The following is a 20297-nucleotide window of genomic DNA, read 5'->3' as shown; positions in this document are numbered from 1 at the left end:
TCACTTGACTTGCAATACTAATTGGATCAAATCTTTTGTGGAATAATATATTCATACATATATATATATATATATATTTACTATATAACATAAGAATTCTTATGTGGAAGGAAAAACTTAGAGAAATAAATTTAATAAGGTTCCTTAGAAGTTAGATCAAATTTGTAAAGTTTTTATTGTTAAAATTGATTAAATTAAAAATTAAATTGATAAAATTTAATAAAAAAGGATCAATAATTTGTAAAATAAAAAAAATTAAAGAAGCAGTCCCACACAAATTCCTATCAATGTTTATTGAACATTAAAAAGTTTGTCAAAATTTTAAATAACATATCAAAATATTTTCATATTATTTAAAATTTTATATTATATTTAATCTTATATTAACAAGGTCTTTTAATCCATCCATTAATCTTTGAAAACTTAATTTTTGTTTCATTTTGAGGGACCGGTGAAGAACGGAAAAAATAAGATGTCAACAACACGTAGTTGATTTTTGGGAGAGTGGAAATTAAACTTCACCAACTCTGCACGAAAGTCAAGAAACACAACTAAGCCAAGCAATAAAGATTATTATTAATAGAAAACGACAGAATAACAACCCCTTCATCCTCGCTAAGAGGGTCGACTCACTGAAGTAACATAAACCATGCAACTTTGGAGTCAAATTCACTCCATTGGTCCATAAATTAAGTAGTAAAATTATAACAATACATATGTATAGCTCAATCTTTCTTTATAAAATCAACCATTTTCTTATTCAAGATCTCGGCGTCATCATTGTCACGGAAAATATGGAAGACATGATCCTCTCCTTTCGACTCGAAAAATTCCACATTTCCTCCCCACCGACTCTTGACCAAAGTTTCATAGTAAGCCTCTCCTCTACGTCTAAGCCCATCCTTCTCTGCTACGCATACAATTACCCTTTCGCATGCCATTTCCTTCAAGTTCGGATCCACTGCCGGGTTGAACTTCGGGTCATGGTCGAAACCGGTACTGGTTGGACAAATATACTTGTACAGTTCATATTCCTTTTCCTCTTTAGCGCCGAAATACGGATGCACAATAAGCATACCAATGATTTTTAAACCAACTAATTTGGCAGCACCAGCTTGGACTGCCACATAGTGGGCAATGTTGGCTCCAGCACTTTCACCCGCCAAGAAAACCCGCCCGAAATCCGCATTCTCATTGAGCCATGGGTCGGGCCCTTGTTCATTTGCATGAGTGGCAACCCACTGTAGCCCAGCCCATGAATCATCATGTGCAATTGGTAGATGGTGCTCTGGGGCTAACCTGTAATCGATCGAAATGACAATGACATTGGCTTGTTTTACCAGCTGGGTAACCAATTTTTGGGTCACGGTGTCAAAGGCTGATCCTACGGAAAAGCCACCGCCATGGTAGTGGACAAGCAGAGGAAGCTTCTGACCAGGGCTTGTGGTTTGTGGCATGAAAATCCTGGCCATGACGACAGGTGAAACCACAACATCTTTAGACTGGACCCGGTCTTTGGGTCTAGTCCCGCCGGAGCAGGCTGTGTGACCATTTACCTCTCCACTCGGCCATCTTTGTAGACTTTAAAGAACGGTGGCCAATCATGGATTATCTCAGTGCTGCTTGAAGCCATTGGCAAAATTTAAGAACAATTTATAGAAAAAAAAATTGCTTGATTTCTATTCTTCAGAATGGTTTTGATTCTCTAAAGACTTTTAGAAAGGTGTGGTTAAATATAGGGCTGAGAGTCATGGTTGGAAACCCTATCGTTAGATGAAAACGTCGGCGGAATTTAGTTTGCATTCTTGGTCAACATCGTTTTACAACTTTGGAAAAGTATCTAATTAATGTGCTTTCTCATAAGCTTGATTCTTCTTTAGAATTATGAAAAGTCCAAGGCAGCGAAGATTTCAATATTAGTAAAAAATAAAAAACTTATGAACAAATTTCTTGTGGAAGTATACAATGTGAATTGACATATTTAATGGAAACAAATCTTCCTTAGCCACATTAATTTGCTTCTACAAATTTATATTGAATTGCAAGCTTTTATCTTTGTTTAGAATTTAAAGATTAAGATAGGAAGCAACAAAAAATTTCTCTCAAGGGAAAAATGTGTGACCATATCTTGATATTTAAATTTGAGGCTGAAATTTTAAAAAGTTAAAATATTAAATTTTTTTTAATTTATTAAATAAGCTTTTATCATTTTTTTTACCCAATTGAGTTTTTAAAAATGTTTTTTCTATTTAATTAAGTCCTTATTTTTTATGAAAATCATTATAATCTATTAGAAAATAGGGATTTAATTAAAAAAAATACTTTATGAATTTAATTAAAAATAAAATTTTAATGGTTTAATTAAATAAAACGTCTACATATTTAGTCATTTATCTATCTGTTGTGATAAAAATTCATTGATTTAAATTGAAACATTATATTTATGAATAATTTTACTTACCATAAATTAATAGAGCTCATATTAATAATTTTACTTACCATAAACTTTTTTTACCACTTATTAAATAAATTTTTGTTACATCAAGATGGACAAAATTATAAAATCAAATAGCACTACTCCTTAATGAAGTAATTATATTTAAGATGAGTGAGTTAATTTTGTACCGTTAAATTGGTTGATACTTATACGGCAGCAAAGCGAGAGGGATTGGACAAGAAAGAAGAAGACAAGGCAGCAATTGTAGTGCCAGGCCAGAACGGCTGAATTAATAATTTGTAGCGATTGATGTGGCAGGCTTTAAAAGCCTTAGGATCTCGGCCTCTAACAAATTTCCATGACCAATATACCTTAATTGTTTTTGAATACCCAAAATTGTTTAAAAAATATTAAATAGCAGCAGTTGAATTTTTTTTTTCTTATTGGCTTTCTATCACCCCTTTTTCCCTTAATTTTGAGTTTGGTCACATAAAAATACTTTTTTTTTTTTTACAAATTAATAAAATACAATGACAAAGTAATAAGCTCACGGATCTTCAAAATGGTAAAATATTATCATTGATGCAATGTACTACTTATGATTCTGGTTTTACAATTTCATACCATAATTGTCTTTGTTAATAATTGTGCGATCTGTTAGTGAAATAAACGTTGAAGGAATGAGTCAATTTGACGATTTTATAATTAAAGGTTTTAAATAATACAATCCAAAAAGTTGAAGGGTATAAAAATATTTTAAATATTTTTTTAAAATTAAAGTATTTAAAAAAGAAATCGAACCTACAATTTAATGATTAATAATAATATATTCTAATCAACTAAATTATTTTTTTATATTTTATCTCTTAAATCTTATAAGTAATAAAAAAAATATTTAAGACATTTTTAATAAAAAAATACCTTAAATAATATAGTAAAAAAATAAAAGGTATTATTTAAGACTTTTTTTTTTATCAAAAACATCTTAAATAATTTAATTTAAAAATTATTAGAGATTATTTAATACATTTGTTTATAAAAAACGCTTTAAATAATCTCTTTTTAAAAAAATATTAAAGATTGTTTAATATATTTTTAGTTAAAAAGGTCTTAAATAATACCTTTCAAATTTTTAAAAGGTATTATTTAAGGTGTTTTAATTTTTTAAAAAAATATTAGATATTATTTAAGGTATTTTTTGTCAAAAATTCATTAAATAATATTTTTTCAAAAAATTGAAGAGCATTATTTATGATATTTTTTTTATCAAAAATACCTTAAATAATCTCATTTAAAATAAAATTAAAGATTATTTAATGTATTTTTAGATAAAAAACATCTTAAATAATCTTCTTATATTTTTTAAATGACATTAATTTAAGACATTTTTTTTATAAAAATGTCTTAAATAATCTCAACATTTTTTATTAATAATATTTTATAAAAAAAATAGCAATCAAATAAAATGTTTGTCTTTTTTTGCTGTTAAAAGCATTATTTGTCATTTAGATGTTTATTATTAATAAAAATTGATAAAAAGTCATCATCGTATATGTTAAGAATATTATTTTAATTATTTAAAAATTAATATATATGAATTTTTTTAATCAAACGAGTAAATCTAAATACGATATGCCTTAAAAATATAAAAAAAATCTTAGATATCGCATTTTTTAAAATATTACACTTTTTTCTAGTATTTAAAATTTTTCAAACTAAACGCTCCTTATCAATTTTTTTATTCACATTCTAAAAAAATAAGATTGATTGAGTTAGTATAAATAAAATTATTTATTTGTAAAGTTTAGATTCAATTTTTACTTTCAATAATTTTTTTAATAAATAATTTATAAATTTTCATATAAATTTATGACGTACTTTGACCTTAAAATGAGATAAATTCTTTTTATTTAATATTTTTATATAAAAAATATTTTTACTTATAAATATTTTGTAAATTAAATACGAATCTTCATAAATATCTCCTAATCTATGGTTTTAAGCCAAAATGAAAATATCGAAGGCTTATACACCAATTACTAAAACTTAAAAAATTATGAAGATACCATAGTAATGTAAATACAAAGAAGCAAGAACAAAATAATTATTATATATCATTGTTTATAGTAAAAATATTGGAGAGAAACACAATAACAAGGTGTTTAATAGTGAATGAAAGGACTCCTGATTAACAACTTTGTGTAATTGTTTATGTAATCTTCTCAACAGGATAAGTTCCTTTTGTATTGTACATCTTGAAATGGAATCTCCTAATTTGCAATTACAGAACATTAAAAAAAAAAAAAAAAAGGGAAAAGAAAACAGATGTCCTAATGTTGCTTATTTGAAAAGCAAGCCTACAATAATGCTGATGGCTATGGTTGCTGCTGTGGAATATCAATCATGAATCCTCTTTCCCTTCAAAGTGGATTATAAAGTTGTTTTTACAAGCAAATTTTTGTTAGTATTATTTTTTAAAATAAAATATGCACATGCTATTTTTGAAAATATAGATTTTAGTAAATGAATTTAAATTTGGTTTTTATATATATATATAAATGATGAATGAAATGCACACACTGTACACAAACTAGCCAACAAATTTATGAATTTAAAAATATTCATTAATGTTATATTTTTTTAAAATTAAACTTAAAACATTATAAAACCACAATATTAACACTTTTAAAATCTTTTTATGTGATTTATCACATAATTTTATATTCTTCGTGAATTAATTTTAAAAAAATAACATAAATAAAAAAAGTGTTAATATTGTGTAAGTAAATTAATATGATACAACTAACTTCAATAAATTGCAAGATAATAATTATTTTTACCATATATTATGGCATTGAAGTTAATTAATATGATTATTATAGCCATTTATTGTTTTTTTGGAACAACTCACGTTTTGAATAAATCATTCTCAAAGAGAAAACAAATGGAAAAAAAAAATAAAAAGAGAGAGAGAGAAAGAGGGGAAGGGAAAGTTGTGGGGACCCTTTGATAAAAAAGTAAAAAGGATTAGATTAAAGCAACATTATTAAAAACAATTATTTCCATAAAGTAAGATTATTAAAAAGGAGGTAAGCAAAAGCATACGTCCGTTAACATATTTAAAAAGAATTAAATAATAAAATCAAAAGTCATAATCCCCACAATAACATGAACATCCCGAATAACCAAGGAATTTGTCCATGAAACGACATCGTCTAATGGTATTCCACACTTGATACCGTACAATCACGCCACCGCGTAATTCTTTGGAGTTTAGTAAACATATGAAGAAGCAAACGCGAGAGTTTTGAGCGACTGAGCGTTGCTTCATCGATGGTCTTTAGGAACAAACAGCCTTATCATTGAGTTCCTCACGAGATTTAACCTCTTTCTTTTTTCTCTCTCTATTGATTTTCTTTCATTTTAAAAAAATTGGAATTTAATTTGAAAGAAATGAGAGATAAAACTAAAAAAGCTTCTTTTTTTTCTCTGTGAGTGAAAAAAAAAAAAAGAGAAACCCATAGACAAAGGAGTTGCCAATGCCTTTTGATTGCCTTACTTTTTAAGCTTTCAAAGCCATGGCCGACGATCTCTGTTTCTTCACGAAGGTCAGTTTTTTTTTCTTTGGGTATGTTTAGTAGGTTTCATTAACGTTATCTAGAGTGAGATTGAAGATTCTGTCATTAAATTTTTAATATTTACGAGTGTCATGCGAATGTACTGATCTGGTTTTCCGTAAAAAAAAAAAAAAAAAGATCTTCGTTTTATAGACCCATGTTTTTAGGGGGTCTGTTTTCTTTAGTCACTTCATTGAGATAGAAGCAACACCCAGATTTCATTTTCATGAAAGATGTGTTTGTGCATGTCGGTTTATTTTTATCCGTTAAACGTGATTAATCAATTAATTAATGCTAAATGCATATTAAATTAGAGAGTAATGTCTTATTCAACACACACCTGAGTTTTTCTAGCTAAATCAGATCAGAGTTCAGTGCTATAGAAATGCCCATATCATATCTTTCACAGAGCTTCATTTCATGAATTATCAAAAACGAAGTGATCTTTTTTTTTTTTGGTTTAATTTGTTTTTATTATCTGGGCAATTCATTAAATTTCAGGATTCTTTTGTCCTAAAGTTGCCAAAGAAGTCTCCATTGGTGTTGAGGATGGTTGTATTGTTGTTTGTAATGGTTTGTGGTGTGTATATATGCTCAATTTGTTTGAGGCAAATAAGCACCAGCAGCACCACTGAGTTTTTGAATATTGGAGTTGTCCAAAGGCCATGTCCGGAACCTAATATCGAGCCATGGGAAATTCCTTACGTACACTATCCGAACCCCAAAACTTATAGCAGGTAAGAAAATGATTTTATTGTTCATGAGTTTGGTTTTAGATTTAAGATATAATATGTGATTTCTTGTGCATGGTTAGGGCTGAATGTGCGTGCAATCCTGTCCGGTATTTTGCCATTATGTCAATGCAGAGATCTGGGAGTGGATGGTTTGAGACGTTATTGAACAATCATACTAACATAAGCTCAAATGGGGAGATATTCTCCGTGAAAGTTAGGAGGAGTAATGTGTCAACAATTTTTGAGACTTTGGACAAAATTTATAACTTAGACTGGTTGAGTAGTGCCTCAAAAAATGAATGCACGGCTGCAGTTGGCTTGAAGTGGATGCTTAATCAGGTGAGCATCTCGTGGATGAAGTGTAATTTCTAAAGTTTAACCACTATTTGCTAATATTGTTATAGCAGAAATCTTCGGTCTTATTGGAAATCTCTTATGCTATTCCCCTCTTGAGTCTGTAACCTGGGATTGATTACTAAACGGTTCACTCTATCTGCTATGCAAAGCTGTAGTTATACCAGTTAGATTCATATTAGGAATGGCTAATTTAGTGAGCTGAAGTGAACTCTACAACCTTGTGATCAACGATAAAGCAGAAGAAACCCAAAATGTCCTTTATATTTATGAATACACTTGTGCTTTTAGTATTTTTAATGGTCTTTCAGTGAATGCAACTTTTAAGTTCCTTGGTTCCTGTAGCATAGTCTCATGATCTCTTTGTGTGTTTCATTTCCTTTTTCTTTTTCTAAACTACCCACTATTTATGTTTCTAGATCCAGTTTTATGTAATTCTCTTAGCAACCAGATTCTTTTGCCCTGTAATTAGAAACCAATCCCCTATTGCTCAAACAGAATTATATGACTATCCTAGCATGCTTACCCCACAAAAAAACCCTACATCCTGTTCATTTTGTTATTATTCCAAAATACCACCAACCTTATATTCTTAACCCAGCCAATGATTTCTGTATAACTGCCACTAATTCAAGCCTTATTTGCATCTAGGCACCTCTTTAACTTGGACAGCAGGTTCTGGTTCTTCTTCTTTTTGCATGCATGTTTGCATAAAGTTCGGTATGATTAGTAGATATCCTAGTGCTCCACGATTCCGAGAATAATCTTAAGTTCGTCACTAAAGAGAGGAAAGCTGTTGCATAAGTTCTTGGGAGTTTTCTTTTTCTTCACATGTTTCTTCTAGTTCATGAGTTAAGGTAAAGTTGGGCAAACATGACGTCTATTTGATTACCTTGAGGATCATGTCAAGCTTTCTAGACGTTCTCTTTCCCAGCATGATAATAGAAAAGGGGGGCATTGAAAGTTAGACCAGATGTGACCTTTGTTTCATGAAATGGTTGGGTGTACATTTACGGACAAGGGAATTCAAAACCATGTCTCTTTATAGGCAGGAGAGATTGGAAGTCAATAAATAATATTTACTGTTGATAAAAATTTAATTGTTAGATGTATATATATTAAGGTTCAATTCGTTTTATAATGAGAAGCACAATTTTTGGTAAATATTTACCATTACATTGATGGAATAGATATCAATTTTACGTAACTTTGAATGAATGTAATAGGAGACTTAACCAAAATTATGCAAAGGAAACAGGAAGTTTCTGGTAACAAATAAAAACAGGGGAAAGAAGAGATGGCAGTTTATGCAATTGTGAGGGATTAAGGTAGTTGAAATCTGTGTTTGGAAGTGGAGAAATGTATATCAAATCTTCTCCTTATTTGTTGAAGACTCAAGAGAACATTTGTTTGATGTTCTTAATGAGGTTATATTTCTTTAGATCATGCCTATAGATATGCCTTTGAGATGAACTTCTTCTTCATGATTTGAGAACAATGGCTGTGACAAAATATTCATTAATGAACACAGCTTTCTTTCTATTCGAAAATTTTATAAAGATGGTATTTTGTCAACAAACATAGCTCTAAGTGTGGAATTTTTAATATGAATTTGATTATGCTTGTCTCACTATGATTGTTTCATTATGCTTGTCTTTGTTGTATTCATGATCATAATCCTTTACTGCAGGGATTGATGCAGCATCATAAAGAAATAGTGGAATACTTTAATACACGGGGTGTTTCAGCTATTTTTCTCTTTAGAAGGAATCTTTTGCGCAGGATGATTTCAATACTAGCAAATTCCTATGATCGGAATGCTAAACTACTAAATGGAACCCACAAGTCTCATGTTCATTCACCCCACGAGGTTACAATCTCCTTCCTCTCTCTCTCTCACACACACACACATGCACACATACATATCTAAAAGTTTTAACTCTTATGTAATGATTTCAGGCTGAGATACTTGCTAGTTATAAGCCTGTAATCAATGCAATGTTGCTTATTCCAAATCTAAGGCAGGTCGAAGAGACAACTAAGAAAGCTTTGGAGTACTTCAAAAGCACCCGGCACATCATTCTTTACTATGAGGATGTAGTAAAGAACCACACTGTAAGAAAGAAAAATGTTTGAAAAAGCTGATTTTTACTCTGCTTATGAATCTTTTATATAAGCATGGGTTCTTAAGAGAGTAATTTCTGTTTGTGTGCAGAAATTAGTCGAGGTTCAAGAGTTCCTAAAGGTTCCAAGAAGGGAGTTGAGGAGTCGTCAAGTAAAGATACACAAGGGATCATTATTCAATCACATTCAGAATTGGGTTGATGTGAAAAGGGCACTCAATGGAACACAGTATGAAAGTTACCTATATGGAGATTACAGGAAGTAAAGCAGTGGCATGACGTACATTCTACTTTTGACCATTTTTCTTCCTTTTGTTCCTATGTCCAAATGGCAGTAACCAACTGGGAATCTACCAAGCGGCACTCTGTTGGAATTTCGGCTACAACATGCTCATTTTTCTTTCAACTTCCCGGAAACATTATTATTATTTTTTTTAGTTTTTAACCTCACACCTACATATTCTATTCATTCTTTTGCTGTTTTGCCCCCATGTTATTCTATTGATTCCCCTTAACATAGAAACTCTGCTGTATTTATGCCCAACCAAAGGAGAAAATTGCCTTTCTGCAATGTATACGTTTGTGTCCATTATTTCTATAGAGTAGTCCTAATATCAGTGATTACTTCTCCCATTTTTCTTTTCCATTTCCTGCAGTTGCAGTTGCAGATCATATTACGATGAATGTCTAAGAAACTATATCTATTATTCCTGTCATCTTCTTTTTATATAAGGTTTTTTTTTAGGACCACTATATATGGTAGACAATATCATTAAGACAGATGAGATCCATGTGAAAAGGCAGAAAAAATTAAGTTTGAGAAATTTGATGTTTAATGCAGTTGTTGTTATTGGCAAATGGGGCAAGTGGAGTGGCAGGTGGTGTTTTCAGCCAACTAAAATGCATTTGGTCCTACCTTTTGCTTCAATGATTGTTGCTTTGTCCTTGTCATCTATTCTGGCCATCTCGGTAATACTATATACAAAAATATGGAATTAAGAGATAAACACTTTATTAACGGATGTGCCTGGCGTTGAACCGAGCAAAGAAAAAGTTTGTCAAAGTTCAAACACGTAACGCGCTTCTCACATTCAAAGTTCCAGTTCCAGGGTTCCCCACTTCCAGCCTCGAGAGCCCTGGCGAACCTGGCCAGGGCCCTCCGCATAAGCATTGACCGACAGCAACCTCTATTGAGCCCACCACGCCCCTTCCGTTTGACCCACCAAGTCGTCAATTTTTATGCCCCAATATGAACAAAGACGCTGCTTTGTCTTACTCATTTCCTCTTCTGCCTAACTTGGACCATAGATTGTTAAATCATACTCACATCAGCGGTGGATAATAAATGATGATAGAATCCACTCGGTTTGGCTTACTAATGGGGTTTAAAGCTTAAACTTTCAACACTATAAAAGATCAAGTTGGGGTTAATAAACTTGGGGTTGTTGGTTTGAGTCAAAGACTCACAAATTGAACATCCAAATCAATGGTTCCTGAAATTTTCAGGATTTTTTTTTCTTTTTGGTTTTCAAATAAACCCTTAAATGGAATATACCTTTCCATGAATACTTGAAATTCAGGTTCTTTAAGAAAAGGAAAAATAATTACTACATCAAGAATTCAAGATAATGAAAAAGAGTAAGCAGATTTGATATTCACCATTGTCAATGCCAATCCTCAAAATTTACTTCTTTTAAAGAAGGAACCTGCCCTTTAGATAAAAGGTCATAGTCAAAGCTTACATTTTTTTATAATTAGAATTACCAAAAATTAAATATATATTAAAATTAAAATTTTAATATTCTATCGAAAACCATTCCACCATTGAATTATCAAAGCCTTATTATTAAAATTGCATAGAAACAAAAAATCTTACTTCCTAAAAGGTTAAAAATATGGCAACATATTTTCCAAATCCAAGAGGTGGAAACCTACCCAAATTCTATTACTACAACCAACTAAATTAATCATCATTATTATTTATAATTAGAATCATATACTAATACTTGTTGTAGTAATAGACTACTAGTATTAAGCAAAAGCAAACATATGTCTGATTGGACCACCGGTTGGATCTACACCGTCCTGGTCAGCATGATATCCCCTCACGACCATCAGTGGGTCCCTGTCTAAAACTCACGGGACGGCGACTAAACACGGAAACAAAACAATCACTAACGTTGTAATCGAGGCTTCACTCGCCATTTTTAACCCATAACTTACATCCATCGCCTCCCTTAATAACCTTAAAATTTCCTTAAACCATAGTTTTCTCTCTCGTTTGCCTATTAACGGGGAGAGAGAAAGAAAGAAAGGAATAACGCTCAGAGCATCAGATCAGGTTGTTAACTATATATCAAGATGCAGTCAGCCAACGGCCCTGATCTGAACTCAAAACAACAACAACAGCCGCCACAGCAACAAAGCAGCCAGCAGCTGGAGCAGCAACAACCACAGCCACAGTGGGTCCCAAACCAGTGGATGGGAGCCATGCAATACCCGGCGGCTGCTATGGTAATGATGCAGCAGCAGATGATGATATACCCTCATCATTATATGCCTTACAATAATCATCATTTCCAATATCAACAATATCAACAGCAGCAGCATCAACAAAAACACCAACAGCAGCAAAGCTACTTACAGAAACAGCAACAAGGATCTAATTCGGATGAGGTTAAAACGATATGGATTGGTGACCTTGTTCATTGGATGGATGAAACTTATCTTCACGGTTGCTTCTCTTATACTGGAGAGGTATAAACAATAGTGTTAATATCATGAAATGATAGATGTCTGTCTTGTTATGAATCTTACGTTAGATCTTTTTGGTGGTTTAACGAATCTTTTGGTTTTAGTACTTTGTTTTCAATTTTTCGTTTGTGGGTTTTATATGTTTTATGGGGTTTAAGGATAAGTTAAGGTTTGAGGTCTATGCTTGATTATTATTGAAGAGAATTTATGAAATGGGTTGCAGTTAAAAGTGTGTTTCTTCCTACAATTAACTTGGTCTTATCAGTGTTGGGATAGAGGAAAATGCGCCATAATTAATCATTAAACTGTATATGTTGAAGATAATTTGCATTTGTGTCCTAAACTTTTTATCCAGAACATTAAAGTTGGTTAATTTAAAGACAAAGATTGTTTTTAATTTAAGCTGAACAGATCAACAGATTATTGTTAATTGCCATAATTAAATGAAACTAAATAAATACGAAAAGTCCATTTATGCTTTTGTGTAGACTGTCTAGATGATTAGGTTTTGGTTAAAGTTAGTTCACATCTCATTTCACAAACATGAACTGGAAGTGATTTAATTATAAAAAAAAAAAAAAATCCACAGCTCATATCCTAAGCTGTGCTGCTGAGCCAGTAGCAGCGTCTCAGGTTGTTCTAAAACTAGATGTGTAATAAGTTTTTATGTTGGGTGTTAATTAGGGGGATTGGCTAGATTGCAAAATCAATTTTGCTTAAAATGCAACATGGACTCCTCTAAGCCTTTGAGAGTTTAGACTTTTTTGTTCAATTTAAGATTTTTAATGTAGATAACTCATTGATGAACACATGAAATAGAATCCTTTTGATTTGGATTCAATGTTACTGAGATGGTCATGTGGTAAAGTTGTGGACACCATTTTGAAGAAAGTGCTCTGCTCATGTTGGCATTTATTTCTGAGAAAGTTCTCATGTACTCATGATCTTGTTGAAAGCTTTCTAAACTTTTATTTGCTTGTGTTACTTGAAAAAATTATTAACAGAAAAGAAGCAGGGAGAAGGGGCTAAAAAGACTTTGTATCTTTTACTATTTTTTGGAACCTTGAAATCTTGCCAAGGATTTTATTAGTTTTAGTTTCTTGGAAGATTAGCTACTCATATTGCATCATACTCTTGATGTGTAATACCAATACCTTTTTGAACATTTTACTTGATTACCCAGATGGCAGATTCTCGTAGTAAATATGTTCTTGCTTGTCATCATCATTATACCCTTGCTTACTGACATTTGGTATTTCAAAGTCCAGGTTTCTTCTGTAAAGATTATACGCAATAAGCAAACTGGTCAGTCTGAAGGATATGGATTTGTGGAATTTTACTCACGGGCAACAGCTGAAAAGGTTTTGCAACGCTATAATGGCTTTCTAATGCCAAATACAGAGCAGCCTTTTCGTCTGAATTGGGCTTCATTCAGTGTGAATGAAAGGCGATCCGATACTGGTTCTGACCTATCTATATTTGTAGGAGATTTGGCCGCAGATGTAACTGATACAATATTGCATGAAACCTTTTCTAGTAGATTTCAATCTGTCAAAGGAGCAAAAGTTGTTTTTGATTCAAATACTGGTCGTTCAAAAGGTTACGGTTTTGTTAGGTTTGGTGATGAAAATGAAAGGTCAAGGGCCATGACTGAAATGAATGGTGTGCATTGCACAAGTAGACCTATGATAATTAGGGTTGCTACTCCCAGGAAAGCATCTGGATATCAGCAACACTATTCTTCACAAGGTACCTTAATATTTTATCCTTACCAAATTAGTCCAGCTGCTTTCCTTTAAATAGAATTGTGAGGGATAAAAATGTAGGGCCCCTTTCTGGGTCCTTTATGATTTCCACCATAAGGTTGATGGTGAGGTGATGGATACTTGGGTGGCCTTGCATGGAACTCTCTACCATCTGAGTGGAGCATCCTTATCTATTTATTCATCTGTTAACACTGGCATTTAAGTGGAGTCATATTGTGATTTTTTATCCTTTTTATTTCTTTCTAAGATTAAAGTCTTAATCACTGGCTAGTTTTAATATGGTGAACTATGCTATTTCCTATGGTTCATCATCTGGGCTTTTTTTTTTTTGTTCGTTGCTGGAGCATTGAGGTCTCAGAAATTTCCTTATTCCTTGGAGAATCCTGTTTTTGTCATAATGTTCTCTTGTCACTTGAATAAATTACTGCTGAGCTAGTTATTTCTTAAAAAATAAAATTGTCTTTTGAATGTATTATATCTTGTATCTTAAAGCTTGGCATGAATTTTAATTGAATTATCATATTTATATTCTCCTTTGTGTTAGCTTTGGTATTGGCTGGTGGACATGCATCAAATGGTATTGTAGCCCAAGGTTCACAATCTGATAATGACTCAAATAATGCTACTGTGAGTACTGAGTCCTTCTCCTTCTTTTGTGCGTTTTTCACCCTTGTGTTTGCCATTGATCACTAAGTTACGTTTTTTACAGATATTTGTTGGAGGACTTGACTCAGATGTTAGTGATGATGATCTCAGACAACCTTTTTCACAGTTTGGTGAGATCATCTCTGTGAAAATACCACCTGGAAAAGGATGTGGGTTTGTGCTATTTGCAAACAGGTACCCCCCTATATGTACTTCACCACTTTGTACTCAACTCTACCTTATATTGAAGTTTGGTTACTATTAGTAAGGATTCTTATTTACAGCTCCATCAGTGATAATACCTTCACAATATTGATGGACATTTTAAAATTAAGTGATGCAGAGTGATAGGTTTCTGGCAGTTGGTATTTTGTGGTTATATTATTATTTAATCATGATGCCTGTAGTAATGTAATGTGTTCTCTTCTTAGGAAGAATGCTGAGGAAGCAATCCAGAGTTTGAACGGGACAACCATAGGCAAGCAGACTGTCCGTCTTTCTTGGGGTCGCAGTATAGGAAACAAACAGGTAAATTCATGCTAAAGCGGATATTCTTAGTTAGGAGTCTTATGGCCTAATGCTGCTTTGCTCTTTGCTAAATGTGTGGAAAAACTAAAAAATAAATCAATGTGAAGACTGAATGTATATTGAAAAACTGCTCATTTATAATTATACAAGAACCTTAGGTTTATATACAACTAACTAGGAGTTAAACTAGGAAATTAAATCTTCCTAAAAAACTAATCCTATAATCGAAGGATTGTCTATCCTAATTTTTTGTCCTTAATTCTAGGGATACAAATACTTAATTCTAGAGATGCAAATATAAATATACAGATTACAAGATTACAACCAGCTGTAAATAAGTGTTTTCCCACACTCCCCCTCAAGCTGGTGAATAAGTGTTTTCCATTCCCAGCTTGGAAATAATTTCTTGAAATGTTGCACTGTTGAGACCTTTAGTCAACACATCTGTAAGTTGACCCTTGGTTGATACATAAGGTGTACAAATCAACCCACTATTTAGTTTCTCCTTTATGAAATGTCGGTCTTCAATGTATTTTGTTTTGTCATGTTGCACAGGATTGTGTGCAATGCTTATTGCAGACTTGTTATCACAGTAGAGTCTTATTGGTCCATCCTACTTGATTTTCAAATCTTTTAAGATAATCTTTAACCATAGTAGTTCACAAATTCCTTGAGCCATTGCTCTGAACTCTGCTTCAGCACTTGATCTTGCCACTACATTCTGTTTTTTACTCCTCCAAGTCACAAGATTACCACCTAAGAAAGTGCAGTAGCCTGAGGTGGATCTTCTATCAGTTACTGAACTTGCATAATCAGCATCTGTATAGGCTTCTAGAACTAGCTCCGAATTTCTTTTGAATAAGATACTTCTCTCAGGATTGGCCTTCAAATAGTGCAATATACGGTAGACAGCCTGTAAGTGCACTTCTTTAGGACTATGCATAAATTGACTTACTGCACTCACAGCATATGCTATATCAGGTCTAGTATGTGAGAGATAAATGAGTCTTTCAACTAATCTTTGGTACATCTCTCTATTTACAGCAGCATCTTCATTAGCTTCTCCAATTTTATGATTAGAATCTATAGGGGTATTTGCAGATTTACATGCGCGTTTTCCAGTTTCCTTCAGAAGATCCATCACATATTTTTGTTGTGAGATGAAGATATCATGTCGTAAGTGAGCTACTTCAATTCCTAGGAAGTACTTCAATCTCCCTAGCTTTTTTATCTCAAATTCTCTAGCCATACGCTGTTTTAGAGATTCTCTTTTTTTCATCATCTCCAGTTACAATTATATCATTAACATACATTAATAGAACTGTGACTCTCTCTGAATTAGAGTGCTTGATAAATAATGTGTGATCTCCTTGACTCTGTTTATATCTCATTGCTAGCATCACTTTGGCAAATCTCCCGAACCAAGCCCTATGAGACTGTTTAAAGCCATATAAAACCTTTTTCAACCTGCATACTTTGTTTGCTTCTAGATGACCTCAAAATCCCAATGGAACCTTTATATATATTTCTTCTTCCAAATCGTCAAGTAGAAAAGCATTCTTTACATCAAATTGTTAAAGTTGCCAATTGTAATTTGCAGCTAATGATAACAAAATCCTAACTGTATTCATCTTGGCAACTGGAGCAAAAGTTTCCTGATAATCCACTCCATAGGTTTGAGTGTAGCCCTTAGCCACTAACTTGGCTTTATGCCTTTCAACAGTACCATTTGTCTTGTATTTTATAATGAAAATCCATTTACACCCAATTGAATTTTTTTCTTTAGGTAACTCTACCAGTTCCCATGTCTGATTTTTCTCTAAAGCTTTCATTTTTATTTTCATGGCTTACCTCCATTTCTCAGTGGATAATGCCTCGGATAATGTAGTTGGAACAGAAATAGTATTTAGATTCACAAAAAATTTTTTGTAGGATGGTGAGAATTTTTCAAATGACACAAAATTAGAGATTGAATATAGTGGATGCTTGGTTCCTTTCCTAATGGCAATAGGCAGATCATAATCACTAGTTATAGTTTTAGGAATTCATGCTCATTTTGAGAAACAGAGTTAAAAACTGTAGTTACCTCATTTCCAGAATTAGGATCAGGCTCTTGGACTGACACTGGTTCAGGATCTGAAACTTTTCTTCTTGAGTACACCTGTAATTTTTTCATAGAATCAAGAATAATATTATCCTTTGTCACATCTTCTGAATTTGGAATGGGTTCAGACTCAAATTTAGTGTTAGACTTGGGCTCAGTAGAAATAAGTTTCGACTCAAAAGAATTAATGGGTGTAAATGTTGAAGAAGGGGACAAATCAAGCAAAAAGAAGTCTTTATCCTTATCCTCGATGAATGAAGTCTCCCCCTGAAGATAAGGTTGAGTAAAAAATAGTTTACTTTTTTCAAAAGTGACATCTGCAAACACAGAATTTTTTGGTAGGAGGATGATAGCACTTATATCCTTTTTGAGTTGAGGAATACTCCACAAAAATACACTTAATTGCTCTTGGATCCAACTTTTTCTTGTTATGACTGTGAACATGAACAAATGATGTACAACCAAATATCCTAGGTGTAAGATTGTTTGTGGTATTAAGGTTAGGATAAAATTGTGAAAGTAGTTCCAGATGAGTTTTAAATCTTAAAACCCTTGAAGGTAACTTATTTATAATGTGTGTGGCAGTGAGAACAGCTTTCTCTCAATAAGATTTAGGTACATTTGCTTGAAAAAGAAAGGCTCGGGTTGTGGCTAGTAAATGACTGTTTTTCCTCTCTATCACTCCATTCTGCTGTAGAGTAGATGACTCATGGATAATCTCCTTGTTTTGAAAATAGGTGGATAGACTTTTGTTGAAGTAGTCTCTTGCATTATCAGACCTAAAAATCTTGATTCTCACTCTAAATTGATTTTGGATCATGTTTTGAAAGCTTAAAAATATACTATTCACATCTAATTTGGATTTAAGTAAAAAAATCAAAGAGACCTTGGTACAATTATCTATGAATGAAATAAAATATCTTGCACCAGAAATATTAAGAATTGTAGAAGGACCCCAAATGTCACTATGAATCAAGTAAAAGGGAATAGAACTTCTTTTGTTACTAATTGAAAAAGACACGTTTATGCTTTGCAAGTTCGTAAACATTACAATGAAAATCTTCGACATTTAATCTTTAGAACAAAGAAGGAAACATGTTTCTCAAGGTTTCAAAAAAAGGATGTCCAAGACGAAAATGATAAAGCCAGATTTTGTCTTTATTAGAAAATTTTTCAGAAAAAAATGACAAAGGTAAACTATTCTTGATATTACTTGTGTTATTTGATGTCTCAAGATAGTATAGTCCATTCTTCTCCTTAACAAGTCCAATCATCTTCTCCGAACTCTGGTTCTGAAATTCACAATAAGTGGGATATAAAGTCACTTTGCAGTTCATATCTTTGATAAGTTTTTGTATAGATATCAGATTAGTAGACAATCCAAGAACATGAAAAACATTTTTGAGAACAAACTAGGGATTAACTTGAACATCTTCTAATCCTGTCACTGTAGTAAGTGAACCATCTGCAACAATAATTTTCTTATTATTAAGATACAAGGTATATATATATTAAACTTCTGTGAGGAATGTGTCATATGATCTGTGACTCCAAAGTCAATAACTCAAAAACTCGTAATAGGTTTAATCGAGATATTTAATCCGTGAGAACCAGAGGTTTTACCTGAACTAGAGACCTTACCCAAGAAACATATCAAAGTAGGCTTTTCAAGGATTTTCAATAAGTTTCTCAGCTTTTCAATCTCTTCTCTGTCGAACTCTCATTGTTTTCGAGACATCTGTAGTGCTCCAGTGATTTTTTCAGTTGACATTTCCTCAAATTGAGTGGTAGTGATATCTTTCTTTGAAAGGGTTCGACAGTGAAGGCCTAAAATAGAAGTCAGCAATGAAGGCTAAAAATTTTGCTTCCCAAGAAGAGCCTAAAGCTCTGATACCATGTGAAAAAACTAAGAAATAAATCAGTGTGGAAACTGAATGTATATTGAAAAATTGCTCATTTATAATTATACAAGAACTTTAGGTTTATATACAACTAACTAGGGGTTAAACTAGGAAACTAAATCTTCCTAAAAAACTAATCTTATAATTGAGAGATTGTCTATCCTAATTTTTTGTCCTTAATTCTAGGGATACAAATACTTAATTTTAGAGATACAAATATAAATATACAGATTATAAGATTACAACCAGCTGTAAATAAGTGTTTTCCCACAAAATGCTTGGAGCATTTGCAATTCCTAGGTCTAAGCCCGGGCATCTGAGGCACATAGGAAACAAAAGGAATAGAAGAATGTTCTTTGTTTTTTTGACGAGATTACTTGTACAAGGAATTTACAATCATATTCGAGTATTACATATAAGAAATCAATGAATTGCATCAATTAGACAAACCAACCAATGAACAAATTAGCATATAACTGAATAAATCCAACATAAAGTTGGACCAAACCTACATATGGTTGGACTTTAACCTGGGACCTTAAGATTCCAGGACCTCCTTTTTGCAACTGAGCTAAGGCCTCTTTGGCCCGAAGAAAGTTACTCTATATTTTGCACATCCTTTGGAATGAAAAGAAAAAAAAAAATGAAGGTCAAGCTGATTCCTAATTAATTTGCGCTTGGTTGCATAATTTTATAGCATATTTATACTACAGTCTTTTGAAGTTGGAAATGCACACCCTCTTTTATTCCCCCTCCCTTCTGCTATTGTTTTTCTTTGCTTTGTTTCCCTAAATAACTCAGCTCAGTTTCTTATCTAAGTTATTTATTTATACATTATAGTTTACTTCTTAAAACTGGTTTTGACAGTGGAGAGCTGATTCTGGTAACCAGTGGAATGGAGGATATTATCGAGGGCAGGGCTATGGTGGTTATGGCTACAGCTATGCTACACCACCAAATTAGGATCCAAGCATGTATGCTGCGGCTGCTGTCCCCGGTGTTTCTTGAGAGGGGTGGTATGACAATTACCAATGGCTTGTAATCTGATCTGGAGGGAAAAGTTAAGTTTATTCATCAGATTCATTATTTAAGTAGGATGGGTTTTGCTTGCGGCTTTAGCTGGATCTTCAGGTTACAGAATTTTGTAGCTGAATTTCACTTTTAAATCTCAGAGTTGTTTTAGAACTGAATTAATGTCATTTACAATTTTAATTTTGCGCTTGAGAGGTGTTTTTTGATGTGTCGGGAAGCTTATCTTTTTTCTTTTAATTGTTTAGAGTTGAATTTACTGACAATGAAAATGGATCATGGCCTTATAATCACCGATTTCTACA

The 20297-nt window shown here is 32.5% G+C and overlaps 2 protein-coding genes and 1 pseudogene across 2 annotated transcripts; 2 read left to right on the top strand and 1 right to left on the bottom strand.

Moving 5' to 3' along the window:
- Window positions 1-552: 552 nt before the first annotated feature.
- LOC111308277 (putative carboxylesterase 2 pseudogene) lies at window positions 553-1854 on the bottom strand (annotated as a pseudogene).
- A 3874-nt stretch (window positions 1855-5728) lies between these two features.
- On the top strand, window positions 5729-9898 carry LOC111308925 (uncharacterized). Its single transcript, XM_022907620.2, has 6 exons — window positions 5729-6045; window positions 6556-6791; window positions 6869-7127; window positions 8833-9012; window positions 9102-9257; window positions 9358-9898. Exons 1-6 carry the CDS (start codon window positions 6016-6018, stop codon window positions 9529-9531), a joined length of 1035 nt encoding a protein of 344 aa, XP_022763355.1. The 5' UTR covers window positions 5729-6015; the 3' UTR covers window positions 9532-9898.
- Window positions 9899-11461: 1563 nt separating this feature from the next.
- On the top strand, window positions 11462-20297 carry LOC111308924 (polyadenylate-binding protein RBP47-like). Its single transcript, XM_022907619.2, has 6 exons — window positions 11462-12022; window positions 13288-13768; window positions 14330-14412; window positions 14495-14625; window positions 14862-14958; window positions 19831-20297. Exons 1-6 carry the CDS (start codon window positions 11627-11629, stop codon window positions 19924-19926), a joined length of 1284 nt encoding a protein of 427 aa, XP_022763354.2. The 5' UTR covers window positions 11462-11626; the 3' UTR covers window positions 19927-20297.

The sequence above is a fragment of the Durio zibethinus genome, chromosome 2 (assembly GCF_047325235.1).
Source record: "Durio zibethinus cultivar Kanyao isolate XHJ-2024 chromosome 2, ASM4732523v1, whole genome shotgun sequence".
Classification (NCBI taxonomy): domain Eukaryota; kingdom Viridiplantae; phylum Streptophyta; class Magnoliopsida; order Malvales; family Malvaceae; genus Durio; species Durio zibethinus.
This window is presented reverse-complemented; position numbering and strand designations above follow the sequence as displayed.

What these genes read in the sequence shown, in the direction of transcription:
- LOC111308924 (XM_022907619.2), top strand. Translation starts at nt 11,627, where the DNA reads ATGCAGTCAGCCAACGGCCCTGATCTGAACTCAAAACAACAACAACAG. An exon ending in GCTTCTCTTATACTGGAGAG is followed by an intron (nt 12,023 to 13,287) that starts GTATAAACAATA and finishes TTCAAAGTCCAG; the next exon opens with GTTTCTTCTGTAAAGATTAT. An exon ending in GCAACACTATTCTTCACAAG is followed by an intron (nt 13,769 to 14,329) that starts GTACCTTAATAT and finishes CCTTTGTGTTAG; the next exon opens with CTTTGGTATTGGCTGGTGGA.
- LOC111308925 (XM_022907620.2), top strand. Translation starts at nt 6,016, where the DNA reads ATGGCCGACGATCTCTGTTTCTTCACGAAG. An exon ending in AACCCCAAAACTTATAGCAG is followed by an intron (nt 6,792 to 6,868) that starts GTAAGAAAATGA and finishes GTGCATGGTTAG; the next exon opens with GGCTGAATGTGCGTGCAATC. An exon ending in ATGTAGTAAAGAACCACACT is followed by an intron (nt 9,258 to 9,357) that starts GTAAGAAAGAAA and finishes GTTTGTGTGCAG; the next exon opens with AAATTAGTCGAGGTTCAAGA.